The following is a 23,063-nucleotide window of genomic DNA, read 5'->3' on the forward strand; positions in this document are numbered from 1 at the left end:
GATATTTTTCACTCGATTCCCTTCTGACTCGAATCCCACACAACAAAAGGGAGACACGATACGAGAATGAAAGAACCTCCTCCTCCTCTTCACCCAGACGAGGACAAAAACGAGAGCGACGAGAGAAAAAACATCGATCAAAAGGAAGGGGACGTTGAAATTGCCGCCATTTCTTCCTCCTCTTTTAACGAGAATACCCTCACTCGCAACACCAACAACCACATCGTCGGGGAAAAATCACCATCCTCCTCGGAGGATGAAGCGGACGCGTTCAAGCGTTTCCTCGCCTCCGTGGCAATCTTAGCCGGCACCGCGGTCGGTTCTGGATGCCTCGCCATCCCTCGAGCGACGGCACCGGCTGGAGTGATCCCGTCCTCGGCGGCGATGACGTTAGTGTGGGTGTTTTTATGCTTCTCTGCGTTGTGTATCGTGGAATCCGTGGAGGCAACCAGTCGGAAGATGAAGAGGGCAGACGTGCCTTTACACGTCGTCGCGGAACAGGTGAGATGTTTGTTTTCTGTCTTTAATTCGTAGTAAAAAACTATTCTTTTCTCAGACGCTCGGTAAGAAATGGGCGAAACTGGTTGGGTTTTCGTACGTGCTCGCGGTGAACGCGGCGTTGTGTTCTTCGCTCTCCAAAGGCGGGTACATCTTAGTGGCGTCGACGTTAGGTAAAGAGAACGGCGGCGGTTTGAACATGCTCGCCGGGTGGGCGTATTGCGCCGCGGTGTGGTTCATAGGTGTTTTGTTAGCGATTCCAGCGTTTGTGGACGGAGGTAAAATTGCGGAAAATGTAAACAGTATCGCGACGAGTGTGATGGTTTTAGCGTTTTGCGGGTTGTTGACCATCGCGGAGGAGCGGATATTGCAATCGAGTAAAGGCGTGGTGGCGGAAACGATCGCGAAGAAAGATTGGTCGAAAGTCTTGAAAGCGGTGCCGGCGATTTTTCAAACCTTGAGTTTTCACTTCGTCGTACCCGTGGTGTGCACGAAGTTACACCACGAGAAGAGGAGATGCAAGTTAGCGGTTATTTTAGGGAGCGCGATACCGCTGGTGATGACGTTGTTGTGGAACTTCGCGGCGACATTTTTACGGATCACGCCGTCAACCGCGAACGTCATATCGCCGGTTGTCGACATATCGCCGTCGTCTGGTGTCGCGACGAACAACATCGCACAGGCTATACTCGATAGAAATAGAAACAGAGGAGAAGAAAGTGGAGAGAGAGAAGACATCGGCGAGGGCGAGTTTGATCTCATCAAGTCCACGTCTTTATCGCCGAGTGAAGTTGAAGATGAATTCAACAACAAGGAGAAGAAAAAGACGAAAACGACGACCACGACCACGGTGACGACGACGAAAACGAGCACGTCTGCGTTAACGCCGGAAGAGTATAACAAAATTCGTGAAATGGCCAGAGAAGAAGAGAAAAGAGGTTCGAACGAGAAGGACGAGATTGTGCGAGAAGAAGTGCGAGAGATTATAGACGTAGCAGAAGATATCGCGGCTTCGGCGGAGACGGCTTCGACGAGAACCACGACGACGATAGATGATGAAAGTGATAGCGATAATACGAAGGGCAAAATCGATGGTGGCGGTGGCGGCGGCGGCGAAGAACAGATATCATCCTCGGGAGGCGTTTTTGGAGAAGATGCGGAAGAAGAAGAAACGACGTTGGTTTCGCCGAAAGATATCATCGTCGAAAAAGACGAAAACGATGAAACCGTCGTGGTCATCGAAGAAGACGTGGACAAAAGCACTTCGGAAGAAGAACGAGACGGCGAAGTGTTTTCCGCGTCTTCTTCCGCGTCGTCGTCCTCGATGGACGGTGGCGATGTGAGTAACGCCGCGTCAACATCTGAAAGCAGCGAAGCATCGAAGACCGCGCCGTTGGTGACTGAAAAAGAGACGAAGAAAGCGTTGACTGCGTTGGCGGCGGTTTTCGAAGGCGAAACGCCGAAACCGGAATCCGTCGTCAAGGAAGAAACGCCGCAATTAGTTCAACACACGGTGAAAGCTTTAATGAGCGATCCGAAGGAAGCGGCGGCGAAAAGTAAAAATGATGCAAAAGAAATGTTGGCGTTCGAGCGGGCGTTAATCAGCGACAAGAGTAAGCTCGACGAGTTCGTCGAAAGAGGCCCCGGAGAGGAGTGGAACTCGGCGTTGGAGAGCGATATCGACGATGCGCTTGCAAACTTGGGAAGAGAGAGTTCAGATGATGATGGTGGCGGTAACGACGAGGCGGATACGGATACGTCGTCGCCGAATGCGTTGGAGGAGGAAAGTCTTCTCGACGATGGAATTCACCGCCGCTCGAAAACCCGACGGAGAAATTTACTCTGGAAGATTAAAATTCGGCGCGTATTCCACCACCACCGACACGAAAGCGACGACGCTTCCAAACCGGCGCCAATCGATCCCGTGCAAGCGTTACTGGAGTCGGGAGGCACCATCGTCGAAGTTTTCGTCTGGCTGTTCGCCGGATCGGCGGTGGTGACGACCATCATCGGCTCGTACCTCTCGCTCGCTTCGGCGTTTCAAGCCATCTCGTACGATTTCGGCTACGGCTGCGGCGTGTTTGCGCGACGTTCGCGAAAGGCGTTCAGGAAGAAATCTTTAGCGCTCTTCTCGAATTTAGTCACCAGCAACCCGTTCGCGCCCGCCATCGGCGCCGGTAGCGATCATCACTCCATACCGACGAAGAACGAGTGCGAATACTACGGGCAATTTTTCATCGTCGTCGCTGCGGTCGCCCCGTCCGTTATCGTCGCGTGTCACGGACCGGAATTATTCTACGGCGTCGTCAAATTTAGCGGCGGCTTTATCATTCCTCTGTTATATTTATTAGCGCCGGCGATGATGGTTCGCGCGACGAGAACTGGGCATTGTTTGACTGGATTAGTCGATTTAGATGCCTATAAAAACGTCGTCACGGATGAAGATGAACGAGGAGGAAAATCATCATCGACGCCGTCGTCCTCGATGAAGAGAAACCAACAAAATCCCATCGTCAAAGCCTCGCCTCCGTTTGGGTTAGACGCGCCGATATGGAAAGAACGCGATCGATCGATGCCGATGACTTGGGGTGGAGATTTAAGTCTTCTCGCGTTGGCCGCGGTCAGTTTAGGATTAGTTTTAGCGAATACGTATACGTATTTAGTCGACTATTTGTTGTAAATTTAATTAAGAAGAGAGTAGAGTCAATGATGTGTTGTGAACGTTGTTGTTTCTAAACGCATGTTTTATATATAAATTTACGCCTTCATCTCTACATCGACGGCGGCAGACGACGACGGCATCGCCGACGATGGTCCACCACTCGTAATCTCCCCCGTCGCGGTGACCATGGTCATTTGCTCCACCCCTTTCTCGCTAACAATCTTAATCAAAAACTTCTCCGGCGCGACGACCAATCTCTCCTGAATCTCCGCCACGCATTTCTTCACCAACTCTAAACTTTGCGCTCTGGACATGTTTGGCACCCAGTGCTTATCGAACAAAGACAAGGAAAACATCCCTCCGTACCCGTGTCCGCTCGAATTCACTTTATGCATGGTCGCTAAATAGTCCAAAAAATACAACTCCGGTCCGCTCTGGTCGTCGTACCCGGCGAACAAACCGTTCACTTGATACGGCCCCGATCTCAGCGCTTTCGCGAGCTCGTTCCTCGTCCAATGCGCCGCCGCGGATGTCGACAACGATCGTCCGTTTTTCAATCGGTACAAATTTAAGTTACACTTCACGAATTCTCCGAAATTCGAGACGTCGCCTTTCGGTCCGGAGAGCGCGAAAAGTTTCGTTTTGTCCAGTTGGAGGATTTTGTCCTCGTCTGATTTCTGGACGATGATTTGTTGCACCGAAGTCGTGTCCGCGCACACGACGACAAAGTTCGACCCGACGAATGCAAATTGACTGTCCATTTTTACGAAACGTATTCAGTAGAAACACCTCCTCTTTTGCTTCTTCTTCTCCCTAAAGCTTTTAGTCGTGAGTCTATTTCAATCTCTTCAACGGAGGATTTGAGATGAGATCTCTCCGGTGAAATTTTCTTCCAATTTTATACACGCTTGACGACTTTGTTTCTTCTCACGCCGAAAATACCTGTATTGCAGGTTTTCAAATGCTCTATAACGCGTGCTTCGAATGCTGTCGTTTTGCGATGATGTGTGCCGTTGGTGTTGCGTACGCACAAAAGGAATACTGTGTGGTGTGATTCTCTTCTATGCCTCTAACGAGTGCTTCAACAACCATCATTGTAAAAACCCTAAACGAACGAAACCGAACGCTCCGTCGAAAACACACTCGTTAGTACTCACACGGACGGGGTTTTGTTGTCGTTGCAAAATTGAACTCTTCAGTCGTTTTTGTTGAAACCGAACGGGAAGAAGAGAAGAAGAACGCTTCTTCTTCTTTGAAAGAACGAACTTTGTTCTCGTTTAAGAGAGAGAGTTTATTATAATTTAAGACACAACGAACAACTTAAAGAGAGATGGGTGAAAAGGACGCGATTAACGATGATGATGATGAAAAGAAATCGTACGCGATGGTGTGCGCGGCAAACATGAACCGGTCGATGGCGGCACACTGCGCTTTGCTCGAAAAAGGATTATTAAACGTTTCATCGTTCGGCGCGGGGTCGTCGGTGAAAATTCCAGGCTCGACGAAAGACGATCCGAACGTGTACCAATTTGGAAAAGCCACGTATGCAGACATAAGGAAAGATTTGATTCGTTTGGACGAAAACGCGTACAGACAGAAAGGATTGATCGACATGCTCGAACGGAACATGCGCGTGAAAGAAAAACCAGAACGGTGGCAAGATAACAGCGACGAGAAAGAATTCGACGTGGTCGTGTGTTTCGAAGAGAGGGTGTTTGATTTAGTGTTGGCGGATATGCGAGAAAAGAACGCGAAAGGAACGCCGTGTTTGGTGATTAACTTGGACGTGAGAGATAGTCACGAAGACGCGGTGAACGCGGCGCCGATGGCGCTGAAGCTGTGCGAAATGATCGAGAAGTGCGAAGATTGGGAGTGCGAAATCGATGAAATCATAGATCAGTTCGAAGAGGAAGTTGGGATTAAACCTTTATATTCCGTTTGTTACTATTAGCTTTTTATTACGTACCAGTAGCGCCGCCGCCAAAATTATAATGTTATAGAATGTGTTTGTATACTACGAGTAGTAAACGGCGACAGTAGAAATTACTTTTTTTGGAAAAGCAAAAGCCGTTTGGCGAACCCAATCGCCGAGCCGATGTATCCTCCTCCTCCTTCTCCTCCTTTGTTGTTATTATTAACGTTACCGCTATTACTTTTCTTTCTCCGCGACGAAGAAGTATTCGCTCGTCTCGCGCCGCCAATGCGACCGACGCCGTAGTGGCCGACGTCGAAGTTGTCGTCGTCGTCGTCATCGCTATCGCCGTATTCGTCCGACGACGCGTTGTAATAGTCGCTCCCTTCGGAGACTTCGGACATACCCGGGAAATATTCGTTGGCGCCTCTCAATCCGAGCAAGTTTTTCAAAACCGCGTCGCAGACGGTTTTGCGATCGCGAACGTTACTGATTGGCATGCCTCGTTCGTCGGTTAATATGAATCGGTGGACTTCTCTCGCTAAAGTTCTGTGTACGCTCTTACTGCTCCCAGATTTACGAAGCGACGATCCTTGCGACGTCGTCGTCGTCTGGTCGTTGAGCATTACCCCTACATTTGCCCCTCCCGGTTGGTTAGAGACCTATGCGCTACCATCCCGCGCCGCCGCCGCCATCGATTCTGTGTATCATAAAATCTTCCTGTTGGTGCTGCCCTTGTTCACCTTCGCTAAATCCTGGATCGATCACAATGTCCGCTTTGAATACCATCACGTTCAATCTTCTCAGCGCTTCCGTGGCGTCCAACAAAACTCTCGGTCTCGTCACGCCGGTAAAATCTAAAGGACAAATCACTCTCATCTCGGTCGCTAAATCGTCGATACCTTTACTCGTAATCTGAACAGCCACCGGCCGTTCGATGTTCTGTTTATACTTTTGACACAAATATCTCGCGTTTTCGTCGTTCGTCATTCGCTCGCAAAACAAGTCAATCTCGCACAAACCTCCAGATTTCATCTCGACTTTCGCGTAGTAGATTTGCACTTTTAACTCCTTCGAAGCTCTCAAGATGTCGTACAACAAACCTTTCCTATCCCTGGAAATCATTTGAAACACCGTGTGCCTTTCGCTCATTAAGTTATCCACCCAAACGTCGCAGGAAGGATATTCTGTCGCGCTCGCCGATTCCACTTGCGAGATGCTAAAATCGTCCAACCATCCGGCCCGGGTGATGTAATCGCCCTGCGCGTAAAAAGGAACTTGGTGTAAGCCTACTTTCACTTCGTTCCCGTGCGCGACGACTGACCGTACCGCCATTTCGATTTCTTGCACTCGATCTTCGTTTGGCAGTTCGTCCTTTGTATCCATGACGTAGAATAAATCAACCGCAGTGTTTGCCGGCGAGGTGGAGATGTGCGCGCGTTGGACGATTAACGCGCACTCCCACAGAGTCAACGTTAAATCTCTCAACAAACCTACTCGGTCGTCTAATTCGACTCTCAAAATGAACGTCGACGGTTTATAATACTCGTCGTCGTCGTCGAAATAATCGTGAAAATCCGAGTAGGATTGTTGCTGCTTCATCAATCGCGATGAATTATTATTATTGTTAGAGGACGAAGAGACTTGCGATCGCCGTCTTCTGTTCGTATCGTCTTCCCCGTGGTTGTGACTCCTATGATCGCCGTTCATATCTTCTAAATGACTCTTGCCTCCGTTTTTGTTGTTCGCGTTGATAATTTCGTCCAGCCTCGAGCTCGATTTTCTCGAATGTCTTCCTCCTCCTTTCTGAAGGTTTGTCGCTCGATCGCTCTCGTTGACGCTGCTGTTTCTTCCTCCGTTGCTCTCTTTACCGCTTTTCGCGATGGATAACTTTTTGGGACACAAATTCTCCAATCGCATTTGTAACAGTTTCCAGTTCACCGCTTTTTCCTCTTCTTCTTCTTCTTCTTCTTCTTCTGTTTCATCGTCATCACTTTCTTCGTTTTCTTCTTCATTTTCTTCTTCATTTTCTTCTTCGGGGTTCGTGCTTTTTTCGCTGTTGTTCTCGGCCCCGGAATCGCTTCGATGACGAGAGGTAGTATCGTCGTTCCTCGTCGCGGTATCGTCATCGCCGTCGCTCTCATCCTCGCTACTCTCATCGCTCTTATTCTTTGTCTTCTTTTTCTTGTTCTTCGAACCTTTTCCTCCCCCTGATGATTTTGACGACCGTTGCAACTCGTGCGTCGACGGCGGCGCGTATATCGTCAACAACACGAACGCCCACTGTCCATCCGTGGCGAAGTCTCCTTTCACGACGACTAAACCGAAATCGAAAATGGTCCTCGCTAAATCCGCGCCTAAACCTGTTTTATCCGGGCAGGTCACTCTGCATATCGCTTCGTTTTGGTGCGCGAGGGATGGGCGTATTTGGACGTATTGTTCGATGTCGTCGATTAATTCCTCGTCGTCTTCGTCCATTACGTCGTTGAATTCTTCAACCATCTCTGGAATGCATTTGTTGGTTGGAAAATCATCAATACCGTTCATCATCTTTTCTCTCTTTGTTGTTGTCCAAGCACAACGACGATCGATTTCAAACGCGACCCCCCACTACGACGACGAAGGAAACGACGCCGCCGCGCAGATGAGACGGAAAGAAAATCTCTCGATACTACTCACACCTTTTCTTCTTAAAGAAGCACTCTAAGTCACTCACTTGTGAATAACGAGAAAATGAAGAATTTCCCACAATTATTAGTGTCTGTGTGCCAAACCAAAAATTTTGGGTGAAGAAAAGAGACGTTTTTTCTTCACATGATGTCTTTGTCTCGAAAAGAGAAAAAACCACCCCTCATTATATACACCTCATTATATACTAACGCACGCGTATAAACAGAGACACGCGTCATCGCATAAGAGAGAGAGAGAGAGAGAGAGAGAGTTGAGATCTCTCTCTTGGTCTTTTTCGTTTCTGCTGCTGTGGCCTCCTCGTTTAAAATGAAAAGGAGCATCAAAAGCATCGCTTTCTTTTGTCCGTTTTTCTCCCTACTCTTGTCGTTGGATCTCGTTCCAAGAATCGATGCCGCGATACACGCGTACGAAGATTCGTACTTCTTTTCAGTGAACGACGCGTTCATATACCGAGGCGGGCGAGAAGGCTTGTTCAAATCGTCCGAAGATGATGATACTTATGACTTTTCAGATTGGGGCGTGAAACGACCGGCGGGATTAGCCAACGGGAAGAGTTACATTCGGTTCAATAAAGTCGCCTTTCGAAGGAGTTTAGAAGACGTTTCGGAGCAGGAGGAGGAAGATGAGAATACTACGAACAACAACGAGAACAACAACAACTATTCGGGGGTAGTGCAAGCGGTGGTGTTCGAAGTGAACGACCGAGACTTGGTCGGGTACGTCACCGAAGACGGCGGACGGCGGTATTGCTGCGACGAAGCGTTGGCGAAAACGAGCGGGTGTTCGCCGGGGAGAGTCATCGTGCGACCGAAAAAGGAGATGCAAGAACAAATCGATGAAGACACGAAGGAGAAGAAACTGGTGGAGGTGGAAAACGTGGATTGGCCGTGGGTGACGGACGCGTATTTTGAAGGCAAAAATGAGTTGGAATCGAGGACGGTGGACGACGCGGTGAGCATCGAAGAGACGGGGATGTATTACTTGTGGTTTGTGATTTGCGACCCGAAGTTGGCCGGGACGACGGTGAACGGACAAACGGCGTGGAAAAATCCGAGCGGGTATTTACCCGGGATGATGGCGGCGAATTTGCCGTTTTATTTGTTCTTATCGTTGGCGTATTTAGCGCTCGGAATTTGTTGGGCGGTGAACTGCGCCGTCAAGTGGAAGTATCTGATGCAAATCCATCACTCGATGACGTTTGTCGTCTCCTTAGGGATGATTGAAACGTGCGTGTGGTATTACGATTACTCGAATTTCAACACGACTGGATTTCGTCCGTATTTCGTGACTATTTTTGCAGTCGTCGTATCGGCCGCCCGGAAAGCCGTTTCCAGAGCGTTGGTCTTAGTCGCCTCCATGGGCTACGGCGTCGTTCGACCGACTTTAGGCGGATTCGCGCCAAAAGTACTCGCATTATCCGGGGCATATTTCATCGCCAGCGCGACTTTAGACGTCGTCGCGAACGTAGGTGCTATCGATGATTTAACGTCTGGCGCGAGAGTGTTTTTGGTTTTACCCGTGGCTGCGTTAGACGGCGCGTTCATCTTGTGGATTTTCACGAGTTTGAGTAAAACGTTGGCGCAGTTGCAACAAAGAAGGCAAATGGCCAAGTTGAGTTTGTACCGATATTTCACCAACGCGTTAGCTTTATCCGTGGTTTTATCGTTCGTGTGGGTGGTGTACGAGATGTGGTTTAAAGTCACCGACGCGTTTAACGAGAAGTGGGAAGCCGATTGGATCACCGCGGCGTTTTGGCACGTCTTGAATTTCGCCTTGACCGCGGTCATTTGCTTTTTATGGCGACCGATGGAACCGGAGAAGTTTGTAGGGAATAAAAGTGGGAGCGTGGATGCGAACGATTCTTTTTGGACGGAAGAGGAGATGAGCGCGGTGGATAACGAATTAGCTGAAGCAGCCGGGCACCACGAGTTAGGCGGAGATTCGGACGACGACGAGGAAGGAGGAGGAGGAGGAGGAGGAGGAGGAGGCAAAATGGAATGAGAAAACGTATTGTTTTTAGCTATTTTTACTACTAAGTACTACTATTATTATTGTATTTGCTACCTGATACGACTTTGGAAAAGTTCTTCTCGAGCGTTTTCGCGAGGTATTCGTCGCCGTCACCGCCGAGCTTGGCGTCTTCCTTCAGTTTTGCAATTTTCGCTCTCTTCAATTCCGCGCGAAGCTTTGCAATCTCGCGTTCCTTTTCCAGCATGATGCGTCGCTGTTCTTTCTGTCGCGCTTTCGCAACCGCCGCGTCTTCTACCACGACATCTTCTTCTGTTACTTTTTCTTCTTTATCTTTGTCTCCTTCTTTCTCTACCACTTCAACTTCTACTTCTCCTTCCTTGTGCGACGGCCCCTTGTTGTAGGAAAGATGGTGACGCTGAGAACCGCTTTTGTCGCGGCGAACTTGACTCTCGTGGTCCATCCTCAACAAACCATCTTCCATGCAACATAATCTGCACGTCGACGCTTTCACTTTCTTCCCGAATTCCGTTCTTTTCCTCTCCGCGACGATGTACCCGTACGTGCTCGCTTTCCTAATATTCAACGCCACGTGGAAACACGCGAGTTCGGAAACCGCGTAGGCTAAGATCGCGCCGACAATAACGTACGCCAACGTCCAGTTCCGCAAGGTTTCCAGCACAGAAATCACCGTTTGAATACTCACACCCATATTTTCATAATCGTCAGCCGTCGTTGTCGGATAATAGTGATCGTTCGAAAACATCTTCACCGGCGACATGAATCCGTCGTACAACTTCTCCCTCGCATCCAACCATCTCCGTCCGTCTATTTCCCCGCTCCGATCGTACCCATCCTCTCCAATGTCGTTCAAACTTTTCAAACTTCTCTCCACCCTTCTCAACTTCTCCCAAATCACGACTAATAACCAAACGCCCGCCGAAAACTGCCCCCAAATCTGCATCGAGACGCTCGCCAGTAACACCAGAAACGCTCGATAGTTCTTCTCGCCGACGCACGTGTTCAGCCACCCGCAGTGGTGGTCGAATCCATCGATGCATTTGTTGCACGCGCCGCAATGTTTTGTCGTTAAGGGGTTCTTTTGGTACTTGTGGCATATGTGACATTTTGGATGGTTATAGTTATTACCCTCCGTCTCGATATCGTCTTCATCCTCTTTCTCCGTTTCCTTTGACATTTTCTTCGTTTCCGCTTTAGGAGGAACAAAATCCGTCTCTGGATCGCACAAAGACGCGTTCATCCCGCTCGCGAAAGATACAAGCACCAAAAACCCGTACAGTGCGCACAAAATCACCCTATTTTTGCTCCCGTTTTCTCTCTTAAACGTCATCGATGGCACTTGCACGGCGTAGAATCCGAAAATCTCAAACAGGTAGAAACTCATCCCGAGGAGTTGAAGGACGTTCCCGCTGAACTTTACGCGCTTCGTCGTTTCCTCTTCATCGCTCTCATTTTCATCGAAATTATTCGAGGACGGCGCGTCGAGGTAGACGAAGAAGCCGTTTTTCCGTTTCGGTCTTTGCGAGAGAACCATGACGTGATGCTGTTTACTCTCTTTTACGCGCGCGCGCACCAAAGAGGAGTAATGAGGCAAACGTCTTCCAATTTTCTCCATTAATTAGACTTGCACGATATCTTTACTTTAAAGCGTCGTAAAGAAGCGAAAAGCCTCGACACTTCAGAGACACGACGGGCAAAAACATGTCCGCTGGAGGAGAACTCGTCCGAGTGGATTTTGACGAGGAAACAGCGATGATGAGTAAGCGAAGATTGGAAGCGGAACGATTGGAAGAAAAGTTGAAACACATCAACGACAACGTCACGTACGAATCGAAAAACGTGCAAGGATCGACCGCCGGGGCGGGTTCCGGAGCGTTCCACGAATACAGACACTCGCGTAGGCGAGAATACGAACGGCTGGAAAAAATGGACGAGGAAGAGGAAGAGAGAGACGTGAAGGCGAAGTTTGAACGGAGGAAACGAGAGAGAGAAGAGAAGGAGAGGAAAGCGGTCGAGAGGAAAAGAGAGAAACGGAATGCGAAGAAGATGAAGATGAAGATGAAGATGAAGATGAAAAAGGAGGGTGGTGATGGTGGTGGTAATGATGATGACGGTGACGAGGATGAAGGCGACGTGGGAGGAAAAGCAGAGGCAGCCTTGGCGGCGACGGCGGCGGTAAAAGTTGTAGCGACGAAAGCGGAAGGAGGAGGAGGAGGAGAAATAGAGGATGCAGACGCCGCCGATGCGGGATTAGACTAGTTTGTGCAACGCGAAAATACTATGTATGAATAGAGGAGCGAGCGCTCCGCTTCCCCTTGCTTTCGGCGGGTTAGATTTGTTAGTGTTATTATTTAGCGCCGGTTTCGTTTTCGCTTTCGTTTTCGTTTTCGTCTCTTTCCCTTTCACGTTCTTTCTTTGAAAGCACGACTCGGTCGAAGGCGTCCGCTATTTTGGTTTCAAACTCCACCATGCCACCTTTTTCCGCCATCGCGGTGAGCAAAGCGTCCGGATTCGCCTTCAGTAACTGCGCCGCGAAAGCGAGGACGATGGGTAAATCTGAACCCGTGAACGCTGAAATGCCCATGGCAATGAAACCGATGAGTAGCCACCACTTTCGGTTTTTCTTTTCGGTTTCTCGTTTGGTTTCGAGCTCAACGCGTTCTTCTTTGGTGAGCCGCGCTTTCCTCGTCGCTTCTTCCTCGTCGGCGGAGATGACTTTTCTCGAAAAGACGCGCGATATGTACCGAGGCAATAAAGCCGCCGGCGCGAAATAACCGAGAAAAGCGACGCCAATTGCAAACGGACTCAACAAAACGCGCAAAGCCATCCCACCTCCGCTCAACGCGGTTAACGATTGGTGCAACGTCGCGGATCCGGACGCGACCAAGAGCGCTAGCGCCAACGAGGCGAGGACGATTTTCGCGTATTTGTGCGCGCGTCGCAGGATCAACGCCAACGCGCTCCATCCGCGACCAACTGGCGAAAGGAAGGCAAAAAATGGCGACGACGAGGACGACGAGAACAACAACGGTCTCTTTGTCGTCGTCGTCGTCGCGTTAAAATCTTCCCCACTACTTTTTGTCACTCTCTCTTCGCGACACAAAAACCGATACAACATAAACGCCGGCGCTAAAACCAACCAATACGACGAGTGCTCCCCGGCTGAAATCCCAGCCGGCAACAAAAACGCGTAACACACGTGCACGTCCAACCACCTGCCTCGCATGGACCGCGAATACGACATCATCTTCATCGTGGGTGTTGTTCTCGCGTTATTCGCACCACCACCGCTGCTCGTTTTATCATCATTACTACTACCGCTACCGCTGCTACCGCTATTCCTACCGTCGTCGCCGCTCGACGCCGACAACAAAATCCGTCGCTCTACATCACCCTCATATCTCCACTTCCTCACCAAATACATAACAAACAATATCGGTAAAACCACAAACAGTGTCCATTGCGTCGTCGTCTTCACCGTCCCTTGCGTCAACACCGCGCCTGAGAAATAAGACAAGAAACTGTTCACCGGGTTGAGGCCACCTACAAAGGCAGGGACGACATCTAACCGCGCGGGGTAGAATAAAGTCGATTCTTCTTCTTCTTCTTTCTCCTCCTCCAACTCCTCCTCCTGAAAGACGTCATTTTCAGAGCTCGCTCTTCTTCTCGTCGTTCCTTTCCTTTTCGTCTGAATCGTCGTCTTCGATGGTGTTTTTAGTCTTGTTGTTGTTGTTGCATTCGAATTTCCCGAGGACTTTGAAGCGCCGATGGGAAACACTTTTGACGACGATGTTTTTCTTCTCTCACGCGATGAAGACGAAGAAAAGGAGGCGAAAAATGCCTTGTTCTTATTCCTGTTCGCCACCACCAATGCCGAACAAGCGATGGGAAAAGAAGAAGTCATTTTCGCGTGCTTTAAAAGTGTGGTGTTTTAGATACGGAAAATATCTCTTTACACAGACGAAGCGTGGTGAAACATGCGACATCAAGAACAACGAACGAACGAACGAACGAACGATTTACGAATAGTAATAACAATAGTATAGCATAAAGAGTTAATAATATTAAAAGTCAAAGTTTGGTTTCTCACTTCCGTCTGGAAAAATCTTGGACAAGGTGACGCCGCTCGCTTTCACCGTGGTCGCGCAAACGAATTTGGCGCCTTCGCCTTTGAAATCCTGCCCGAGAGTGCTCCCGCACGGGGTGATAATGCACGGCATTCCCGCGCCTTCAGCGGCTCGTAAACCAACGATGCTATCTTCAATCACCACGCACATCTCCGCGGGTAAATCTACTTTTTCTCTCGCTAAGTTATAAATCAACGGGTCCGGTTTCTTCTTCGTCACGTCGTCGCCGGCCATGAGGACGTCCAATTTATCCAATCTCTCCTTCCCGACCACGGAGTTGACGACTTTCTCGAACCCGGCTTTCGTAGCCGCGGAGCAAATCCCAACCGCCACGTCCGGTCTCGCGATCGCTTCGTCCATCAGCTCTAAAATTCCATCTCTGGCCTGCGCGACTTCCTCGACGATTTTTTTATAAAACTCCGTCTTCTTATCTTGCAAGTCATCGATCAGTTGGTCTTGGATTGATGTCTCTAAAACCTCTCCTGTGCCGTATTTATCGCTCTTCGTGACCGTGGGCCATTTGTTCTCCTTGAAATGCCATCGCATTTTCGGTTTCCCGCCGCCGACGGTATTCGCCAAGACGTCGTAATACGACGGGACCCATTCCATTTGCGTTCCTGTTTCGATTTGTAATCCAAAATGTTCGAACGATTTGTTGTACGCCAATCGGTGCAACTCTTCGGTTTCCACCAGGACGCCGTCGCAGTCGAACAAGAGGGCAAACTTTTGGTTTTTCGAGTTTCCAGGTCCCGCGCGCGTGGTTAATGCGGTCGCATTCTTATTGGCCGCAAAATTATTCGCGCGTTGTTTTCGGTTGCCACGTAGGTGGTTCGGATGTAATCTCGTTCTCGCGGACAATTTCCCCCGCGAAGACGACGAAGACGAAGAACCCGCGCGATGGTTTTGGTGGAAAGTGGCAGACGTCTTCGCGAAAGAAGAACACGACATGTTTACGATGCTCGTCTTTCTGGTGTGCAATACTCTACAAAACTATTTGCAGAAAAGTGTGGATATCCACTCGCACACAAAGTTGGTTTTGGATGCTTTTGCTTTGCTTCGAGTGGTGCGGTATCCTCGTTTGGTTTTCCACTCTCCCCTCGCGTTCTTTAATCGGAGGAGGAAAAGAAGCTGGAAAAGCACCACCCTCTCGAAACAAAGAGAACAGAGGAGCAGAGGCAAAAGAGATATACTTTTTGAGAGATTTTCCCTTAAATTTTTAAAGGGGAATTTTTCAGCCTCTAAAAAAAGAGGAACAAACACTTCGCCATTATCGCACACAACATCATCACAGAACACATAAAATATAATATATAAAAATGGTATTCGCGACGAAGTTACAAATCAACGCCGTTTTCAAAAAAGCCGCACCGGCGAAGAAAACGGTCACTCCGGTGAAGAAGGTACGTTTTTGAATGCATATCGTTCGCGAGGCGTCGGTTTCGTTCGAAATCCGAGCGCATCATCATCGTCTCATTTTAGGCGGAAAAAGAGGGAGAAAAAGAGCAAAAAAGAAGGAAAAAACACAACCGACATTTTCTCCTACGCGCGATGAAAGAGAGAGAGAGAAAAAACGCACGCGCAAACGCGCGCTCCCTCTTTTCAAACGCTTTAAAAAAATGAACGCGTGAAAGGAGTATCCGTGTTTGCATCCGTGGAATCAGATCGCGTTCGCAACGTTCGCGTGTAATGGTTTTAAGCGCGTGATGATGATGATTTTGATGAAAGCCATCGTCTCATATGTCTTTTTGATATCTTTTCCACTCCGAGATTTTGCTCAAAAACTGACCTTTTCTCCTCGTTTCGCTCTCAATATTTCTAGGCACCAATCAAGAAGTCACCGCCGGCGAAGAAGCCAGCGACGCAGAAGAAATTCACCCCGCCATCGGGCGAACGCGACCTGTGGTACCCGAACGCGGAAGCGCCCGCATGGTTGGACGGCTCCATGCCCGGTGACAGAGGCTTCGATCCGTTTGGATTGTCCAAACCGACGGAATATTTGCAATTCGACTTGGACAGATTGGACGGCTCGGCGGCGAAGAACCCGTCGGGGAACGTCATCGGTAAGTTGAAGAAGACGGACAACAAGCCGACGGAAAGAACGATCGTTCCGTTTAACGAAGCGTTTGACATTAACCGATTCCGCGAGTGCGAGTTGTTGCACTCCAGATGGGCGATGTTGGGCCTCGTCGGCGTGATCTTTGGCGAAGCCGGCACGGGCGTCGCCTGGCAAGACGCCGGTAAGGTTGAGTTGGAGCAAACGCAATACCTCGGCTTTAACTTGTGGGGCGAAGGGTCCAACTTGGCCGCGTTGACTGCCATCGAAGTCCTTTTGGTTGGTACTCTTGAATTTTACAGATCCGCCGAACTCGACCAAGAGAAGAGATGCTACCCGGGCGGCGCGTTTGACCCGTTGGGTTTCGCTTCGAAGAGCCCGGAAGAGACGTTCAGATTGAAAACCGCGGAATTGAAGCACGGAAGATTAGCAATGGTTGCCATGTTTGGTGTCGCGCAGCAAGCGTTGAACAACGGCGAAGGGGCTTTGGAGGCTTTGACCAGCATCGGTAAATAAGTAGATTACTTTGAAGAGTTCGTTTTCATTGGTATCAACTTTATCTCTATTATATTAAACGAAAGACATCATCTTCGAATTTTTTTACTTCTTCACTTAAAATTTTTTAGATACAAAAACAACGCGCATAATAAACGACGACAAAAAATGTCACCAAAACCACCTGTCGTTCTCGAAATCCTTCGAACTTCTTCTTTGTCTTCTTTGTTGTCTTCTTCTTCATCTCGTAGTAAACGTCGCGAGGGTCTTTTTGCCTCCTCCGAACGACGACGACGTGTACACCAAAGAGAGAAAACGTTCAGAATTGGAAACAACAAGAACAACAACAAACAGTTGGAGATGAGGATGATGATTTCCGGAGGAGAATCAAGCCTAAAACGAAGAAGAAAAACAGACGTGTCGTTGTTCGCGTCGTCGAAATCGTCGTCAGAAAGAAAGAGCGGCGATGATGATGATGATGATGATTCGTCGTCGTCGTCTGGAAAAGATGCAACAGATGATGATGTGCCAATGAGCAAAATCTATTCCTTGCTCTCACTCTCGATATTCGCTTTACTCGCCGGAGACGTCGGGATGAATTTTTTGGCGTTTTTGTTCGCGTGGGTGACGAAACAGGGTGACCTCACGTTCTTTACGACGAACGCGAACGGATTCTGGACGGAGAAGTTATGCATTTTAGGCTTTGTGATATTACTGTTGATGGATTTTAAAGCGGTGGCGACGAGGCAAATTAGAAGGGCGAACGCGGTGTTGAAGACTATTAAATACGCGAAAGAAACGACGGTGGAAAGCATAGAGCAGACGAGGAACGTGGAAACGTTTTTGACGAACGTGTACATGAAGTCAACGTTTGAGATTTTGGGCGCTTTGATCGCTTTGGTTGGATGTTTGAGAACCGCGTCGCCTTCGCTCGTACCCGGAAGCGGCGCTTTGTTTTCGTTGCCGGCGTCGATCGGACCCGCGATTGCGCTCTTTTTCGGCCACGCGATGTTCATGCTCATCAACACGAACGTCATTTCACAAAGCGCAAACATGACCACTCCGTTTCCTCTTCAAATAAGAAAAACGATAGCTACGTTTGACGCGATGTTAGCGATGTCGGCGATGAGTTGCGCCGCGTTTCAAAAAGGATGGCCGGGGCTCATCGCGTCCTCGCTCTTCCTCCTCTTTTCCATTTACTTCACCTACGAGAACGAAATCAAGAAGAAAATGAAAGAGCGAAAAAAGAGAGCCGAGAAGAAAGGAAGGCGTGATTTCGGGAGCAGCGGCAGCAGATGATAGATGCGCGCGCGAGCGCTTGGAAAAAATGTTGTCCTAACGAACTTTGAACACAAACACTTCACTCCTTTCTCTGCTTTGTACATTTATTTATAAAATAATACATGCGCTCGGCGGCGAGGCGGCTTTTCCGTCGGCAGGCTGTTATTACTACTACTGCTGCTGCTACTATTACTACTACTACGAGTAGTACTCATCGTCAGCGATCGTTACTTTCATCGTTGTTCGTGCGACACATCATGACGGAAACGACGAAAGAGAATTCGACGTTCGTTTCCCCGTCGAAAATCCTGGTCAGTTACGACCCTTCGACGGCGAACGAACACCTCTCGGAACTTTTGAAAGAGAAAGACATCACGCGAAGCGTGGAGTCGAGACATCGGTACGCCGTGATCGGGTTCGACACGGAAACTCGACCGACGTTTAGTAAAGTGGCGAAAAAGAACAAAGTTGCTTTGGTGCAATTCGCGAGCAAAAATGTGGCGTGTTTAATCCATCTGGCCTCGATGAATGGGAAAGTGCCGGAAATGATGACGAAGATACTCAGAGAGAAAGAGTACGTGTTACTCGGGTTTGGGATTAAAACCGATTTGAAAGAGCTGAAAACGGAACATTACGGGAACGAGGATAAAGAGAGCGTCGACGTGAACGCTTTCATCGACTTGGCGACGATTTCGGAGGTCTTTAAACACGAACGACCGGGGATGAAAGGCATGGCCAATCACTTCGGATTGGACGTGGAAAAGCCAAAAGCGGTGCAGATTTCGAATTGGGAGAATTCGCCGTTGAGAGAAGGGCAGGTGAAATATGCCGCGGAAGACGCGAGTTTAGGCGTTTGGTTAGCCGAGCGAATGTATGAAAAGTACGGACGACGCAAAGATACTACTAAGAAGAATAGCAACCATAGCGAGATAAAAGAATACGAACACGAATACGAAGAAAATGACCGATACGACGGGTTTCTCCAGTGGATGCATTCGTTTAGAAACGCGGAAAACACGAAGAAATTGAACAAACGACAGTTGCCGAAAGACGCCGCCGCGTTGGTATTAAACGCGGAGTTACAAACGGTGAACAAATACGCGACGCTTCGATTTCAAGACGCTAAGAAGCTCTTAAAGCAATATCACGACGGGAAGAAACACCCGACGGCAACGCTGTTTGAGTTTTTTAACAGTTTATCGAAAACGTTGCCGAACGAGTACACGAAAGACGGTCGAGGATTTGAATTCGTCCGATTCAACGAGTCCGTCTCGAAAGCGAAGAAAGAGGACGGCCAACCCCAAAACGTGTCCGTGTTCTCGTGCGAGTACGATTGGACCGATCTCGGGGAGACCGTGCGAGGGTGTTCGGGCTCAGGTATAAGCTCGTCCAAGAAAGGTGCGAAAGCGGAAGCGTGTAAAGACGCGCTCGCGAAATGCGAAGAGTGGCTGAAATCGTTCGAAAACCAGTGGTTCGTCGAGCTCGCGTTGGAAGAGAAGCAGTCGCGCGTGTTAGGCGCTCAGTAGTAAAGACACGTGTGATGATGATAGATATAATAGAAGTTTGAAAGCACACAGCGCGTGTAGTTAGTAAAATCGTAATAAAAGTATATATTTATATAAAAGAGAGAACTTTTTGCTTGTTCGTTTGTTTTGTTTTTACACCGCGTCGATATCCTCGTGCGAGGCACCCGTCGGACGCTGATCTTGTCCAGATCTTTGCTGTGGATAGCCGATCACGACTTGTTGTTGTTGTTGTTGTTGTTGTTGTTGTTGTTGTTGAGGCGCTCCAGCCATCGCGCTCATCTCGTTGCTATTCGAGTTGTTGTTGTTACTATTTCTATTATTGGCAGCAAACGGATTCGCGATGTTGAACGCGTTATTGTTCGTATTGAATCCCCCCGCGTTCTTCGTTTGCTTCTTGACGACTTCGTCCATGACGTCGTGAATCTCCGGTTTCGTCAACATTTGTAAATCTTTGTCGACGGCGTAACACAAGTACACCGCGTCGACGACATCCAATAAAACGGTCAGGCAAAAGTTCAGAATAGTCAGAGAAATCAAGAAGCAGAACACACCGAGGAAGACTACCTCGACGCTTCGCGATTCGTCGTCGAAGTAATTCGAGGACGAGAGGCCAAAGACGACGCCAAAGACGACCGAGACGATAAACGCAGTCGTCCTGAGAATCATCGGAGGCAACCACCACACCGCAAAGGTTGATAACATGTTGTTTTGTAAAATCGTGGTGACTTTTCTCGCAGAGTCGCAAAAGGCGTCGCCGGAGATGGCGGCGTACACGATGGCAAACTTGGAAATAAATCCAATAATCTCGGCGAAACATTGCCACAACAAGTTCACGCAACACATCAACGCGGCCATCGCCGCGTTGTTTCTGTGTTCTCTTTGCGCTTTTTCAAACATGTTTCGAACCATATCGACGATTGACATGATCAAACCTCCAAAACAGATGGTGCCGAATTGCGATTTCAAGCCGTGCGATAACGATCGTTTCACCGTACCTTTGAACGCGGTCGTTCCAGAGGGCGCAAAGTACCACTGCGCGGTTGAACCACCAATGGTGAACAATCGTAAACACACCGCAACCGAGGACGTCCAGAGCAAGGAAAAAAAGAGCAACCCGACGAACGGTTTCACCCACGAATCCGTCTGCCATTCGCAACAATTAACCTCATAAACGTACGCACTCATATCGCCCGTCGCGCCTTCATCTCTGGATGATGCGTAGTCGTCGTACGACCTTCGATCGATGCACTTCGATCCGTCGCTCGGGTGCGTCATCGCGAACCGATTCGCGCCAATCTTCCCGTGCATCCACGCGTACGACATGAAAAAGATAAACGGGATGAACACAAACATAGAAACGAACATGTTAATCCCCATCGTCGCCGTCAGCGTGTGTTTCTGATCGCTCAACGCCGTCGCCGCGGTTTGTAAAAGCCGATTGACGAGCGCGATTTCCTCTCGCCAGAGATAAAAGACGCGCGCTAAAATCAAAGTCACCAGGAGAAACAAACACCCGCCAAAGACAAACCCTTCTGCAAACATGTACAAAGAGAAGGAAAAGCTGGAAAGGAGTTTAAACCCAATAATCCCCCAGGTCGCTTTACTCGCGTGATATTGAAACCCGTACAAAAACGTCACCCCGAGCGCAACCGCCGAGACGATCGCCAACAACAGCCACGCGTGCGACGATTGCCAAAAATCATCACCATCGAACACATCGTCCAAATCGTCGTTGGTATCCTTAAACTCATCTTTGTTCGATAACAACAGCCTCGATGTTGGTGATGACGACGACGCGCGATACGCTTCGCAGTTGGTGCTAAACAGCACATCTTCGCTCGTTCTTTGTGCAAACGCTTTCGCGTTCGTGTTCGAGACCACGACAATGCCTAGAAGGAAACACGCGCTCGTGATGAGTAAGAACACTCTCGCGAACGTGCGGTCTGTTTTTGGTCGAGGGCTGTAGTTGAACACCGCCGAGGCGGCTTCGTCGTTTTCGAGATCGTGAAGATCTTCTTCCTCGCCTCGGGAAAAAGGTGCCGTCGGCGTGGAATCCTCGTCGTCTCGCAAACGCGCGAATGGAGGAGAGGAGGAGGATTTAAACATACTGGCGGTGTTAAAAAACAGATGCGCGATGCTTTCTCTCGCGGGTCTTTCGTTGTTTACTCGGTGTTGTTTACTTCTTCTTTTGTGTGTGATAAAGTGCGTTGAGTTTGTGAGGATTTTGGCGGACAATTCAACTTCTTTCTTCTTCTGCTCTAAAGCGCACGACGCGTAAGAGTTTCAACGACGACGATGTGATGATGATTACAATGATATCATTACAAAGAGTGTGTTGTTATTATTTTTGAAGCAACGGTTCTCTCTCGTCCGGAAACGCTGTTTTTGTCTTTGTCGTTTCTGTTCGTGATGATGATGCTAAAGGCGGATTCTCCTCGTCGTTGCGTTCGCCGCTTTTACTACTCTCGCTACTACTACTCTCGCTAAGCATTTGCGTATTCTTGACGTACGTGTACCTCCCAAACCCGGCTAAGGAGAGCGCGTATCCGAACGCTTGCAAGACGGTGACCACGTCGCCGTAGACTAAAATCCCGAAGAACAGTAACAAGATGTTCTTGATATTGTTGATGCCTTTGAACCAGACGGCGCCGATGTTCTTCACCACGCCGAGGCCGCACGCGTTGACTAAACACCCCCAGGAGGAAGACACGACGAATAAATACCAGTACTTATTCGCAATGGAGGAAATTCCCGGCGCTTGCAACGAACTGCCTTCAAAATACACCACTAAAGGTATAAAAAACACCACCGTCGCCGGCGCGAAGTAATACATGCTCTCGATCACGCCAAACTTTCTATTCACTAACAGCCACTGCGCGCCGACGGTTCTAATGGCTTCCGCGAAGTGCGACCCAAACATCACGCACACTCCAATCACGGTCGCTTTCCCGCTCACGTTCATGCACATCATCCCACCGAGAACCATGGCGAGTAAACTCACCGTAAAATCCGAGTTGTACTTATCCGTCCCGACGAACACGTGCGTTATATACGTGACGACGGGAACGAACGCTTTCAACATTTGTACGAACGATAACGATAAGTACACGTATACAATGTTCGCACACGCTAAGGTTATCGATGAAAAGAACCCTACCGGGACGCACACTTTGAACCACTCTTTAAACGTCATCTTTGGTTCTGAAACAGACACGAATTTTCCGTGGACGAGTATCGTCGAGAGCGCGAACGCGAACATCGTCCCGCACGAGGAGACGAATATCGGGTTCCCAAATCCAGCGTCTTTGATTAAATGTTTGTTCGAAACCACGGTGATTGTGGAGAACGTCAGGTATCCGATGGTGTAGAGTAAAGCAGGGAGTCTGTTGTGCGCGGAGTATTTTGATTCTAACGAAGACTCGTTGTTCTTTTCAGGAGGAGGAGGAGTAGGCGTCGTCGAGTTCTTCATCGAATCATCATCTTCATCATCCCGCGGCTGCTGAGACATCTTTCCCCGAGAACGAACGAATGAAAATCTCTCTCAATCTCTTCCCTTTAGTTATTATAACACACTGATGAGGTGACGTGTATAAAACAACAACAACAATACATACACGAAACCACAAACTTTCTTTCTCTGATAAATAACGAAAGCTTTTCTTCTTCTTCTTCTTCTGCGACAGAAAGAAAGCTTAGTATTCGCGCACTAAATGTGTACAGAGCGTTCTCCTCTCAGAGGAAAAACTCTGCCAGTTTTGTATTTAGGGTCTCCAACCCTAATTCCACGCAGAATGCCTTTCTCTCTTTTTTACGCTTCCGCATCGCTTCA

At 48.8% G+C, this 23,063-nt stretch overlaps 14 protein-coding genes across 14 annotated transcripts; 7 read left to right on the forward strand and 7 right to left on the reverse strand.

Annotated features, from left to right (window-relative positions):
• Positions 1-66: 66 nt before the first annotated feature.
• On the forward strand, positions 67-3,178 carry Bathy16g01880 (aromatic amino acid permease; the record flags this gene model as incomplete). The annotated part of the gene is made up of 2 exons (XM_007508466.1): positions 67-501; positions 557-3,178. The coding sequence occupies 2 exons, from the start codon at positions 67-69 to the stop codon at positions 3,176-3,178; spliced, it is 3,057 nt and encodes a 1,018-aa protein (XP_007508528.1).
• A 77-nt stretch (positions 3,179-3,255) lies between these two features.
• Positions 3,256-3,921, reverse strand: Bathy16g01890 (predicted protein; the record flags this gene model as incomplete). The annotated part of the gene is made up of 1 exon (XM_007508538.1): positions 3,256-3,921. The coding sequence occupies one exon, from the start codon at positions 3,919-3,921 to the stop codon at positions 3,256-3,258; it is 666 nt and encodes a 221-aa protein (XP_007508600.1).
• Positions 3,922-4,490: 569 nt separating this feature from the next.
• On the forward strand, positions 4,491-5,111 carry Bathy16g01900 (predicted protein; the record flags this gene model as incomplete). Its single annotated transcript, XM_007508468.1, has 1 exon — positions 4,491-5,111. One exon carries the CDS (start codon positions 4,491-4,493, stop codon positions 5,109-5,111), a length of 621 nt encoding a protein of 206 aa, XP_007508530.1.
• A 92-nt stretch (positions 5,112-5,203) lies between these two features.
• Positions 5,204-7,550, reverse strand: Bathy16g01910 (predicted protein; the record flags this gene model as incomplete). The annotated part of the gene is made up of 2 exons (XM_007508611.1): positions 5,204-5,703; positions 5,816-7,550. 2 exons carry the CDS (start codon positions 7,548-7,550, stop codon positions 5,204-5,206), a joined length of 2,235 nt encoding a protein of 744 aa, XP_007508673.1.
• Positions 7,551-8,069: 519 nt separating this feature from the next.
• On the forward strand, positions 8,070-9,764 carry Bathy16g01920 (predicted protein; the record flags this gene model as incomplete). Its single annotated transcript, XM_007508522.1, has 1 exon — positions 8,070-9,764. One exon carries the CDS (start codon positions 8,070-8,072, stop codon positions 9,762-9,764), a length of 1,695 nt encoding a protein of 564 aa, XP_007508584.1.
• A 59-nt stretch (positions 9,765-9,823) lies between these two features.
• Bathy16g01930 (predicted protein) lies at positions 9,824-11,367 on the reverse strand (the record flags this gene model as incomplete). The annotated part of the gene is made up of 2 exons (XM_007508553.1): positions 9,824-9,849; positions 9,888-11,367. 2 exons carry the CDS (start codon positions 11,365-11,367, stop codon positions 9,824-9,826), a joined length of 1,506 nt encoding a protein of 501 aa, XP_007508615.1.
• An 86-nt stretch (positions 11,368-11,453) lies between these two features.
• Bathy16g01940 (unknown protein) lies at positions 11,454-12,011 on the forward strand (the record flags this gene model as incomplete). Its single annotated transcript, XM_007508443.1, has 1 exon — positions 11,454-12,011. The coding sequence occupies one exon, from the start codon at positions 11,454-11,456 to the stop codon at positions 12,009-12,011; it is 558 nt and encodes a 185-aa protein (XP_007508505.1).
• An 88-nt stretch (positions 12,012-12,099) lies between these two features.
• Bathy16g01950 (predicted protein) lies at positions 12,100-13,656 on the reverse strand (the record flags this gene model as incomplete). The annotated part of the gene is made up of 1 exon (XM_007508448.1): positions 12,100-13,656. The coding sequence occupies one exon, from the start codon at positions 13,654-13,656 to the stop codon at positions 12,100-12,102; it is 1,557 nt and encodes a 518-aa protein (XP_007508510.1).
• Positions 13,657-13,816: 160 nt separating this feature from the next.
• Positions 13,817-14,827, reverse strand: Bathy16g01960 (predicted protein; the record flags this gene model as incomplete). Its single annotated transcript, XM_007508486.1, has 1 exon — positions 13,817-14,827. The coding sequence occupies one exon, from the start codon at positions 14,825-14,827 to the stop codon at positions 13,817-13,819; it is 1,011 nt and encodes a 336-aa protein (XP_007508548.1).
• Positions 14,828-15,195: 368 nt separating this feature from the next.
• Bathy16g01970 lies at positions 15,196-16,448 on the forward strand (the record flags this gene model as incomplete). The annotated part of the gene is made up of 2 exons (XM_007508613.1): positions 15,196-15,279; positions 15,699-16,448. 2 exons carry the CDS (start codon positions 15,196-15,198, stop codon positions 16,446-16,448), a joined length of 834 nt encoding a protein of 277 aa, XP_007508675.1.
• A 147-nt stretch (positions 16,449-16,595) lies between these two features.
• Positions 16,596-17,726, forward strand: Bathy16g01980 (unknown protein; the record flags this gene model as incomplete). The annotated part of the gene is made up of 1 exon (XM_007508470.1): positions 16,596-17,726. The coding sequence occupies one exon, from the start codon at positions 16,596-16,598 to the stop codon at positions 17,724-17,726; it is 1,131 nt and encodes a 376-aa protein (XP_007508532.1).
• Positions 17,727-17,965: 239 nt separating this feature from the next.
• Positions 17,966-19,234, forward strand: Bathy16g01990 (predicted protein; the record flags this gene model as incomplete). The annotated part of the gene is made up of 1 exon (XM_007508664.1): positions 17,966-19,234. One exon carries the CDS (start codon positions 17,966-17,968, stop codon positions 19,232-19,234), a length of 1,269 nt encoding a protein of 422 aa, XP_007508726.1.
• Positions 19,235-19,366: 132 nt separating this feature from the next.
• Bathy16g02000 (predicted protein) lies at positions 19,367-21,340 on the reverse strand (the record flags this gene model as incomplete). Its single annotated transcript, XM_007508465.1, has 1 exon — positions 19,367-21,340. One exon carries the CDS (start codon positions 21,338-21,340, stop codon positions 19,367-19,369), a length of 1,974 nt encoding a protein of 657 aa, XP_007508527.1.
• Positions 21,341-21,575: 235 nt separating this feature from the next.
• Bathy16g02010 (predicted protein) lies at positions 21,576-22,742 on the reverse strand (the record flags this gene model as incomplete). The annotated part of the gene is made up of 1 exon (XM_007508459.1): positions 21,576-22,742. The coding sequence occupies one exon, from the start codon at positions 22,740-22,742 to the stop codon at positions 21,576-21,578; it is 1,167 nt and encodes a 388-aa protein (XP_007508521.1).
• Positions 22,743-23,063: the final 321 nt, after the last annotated feature.

Source organism: Bathycoccus prasinos, assembly GCF_002220235.1.
Source record: "Bathycoccus prasinos genomic : Chromosome_16".
NCBI lineage: Eukaryota > Viridiplantae > Chlorophyta > Mamiellophyceae > Mamiellales > Bathycoccaceae > Bathycoccus > Bathycoccus prasinos.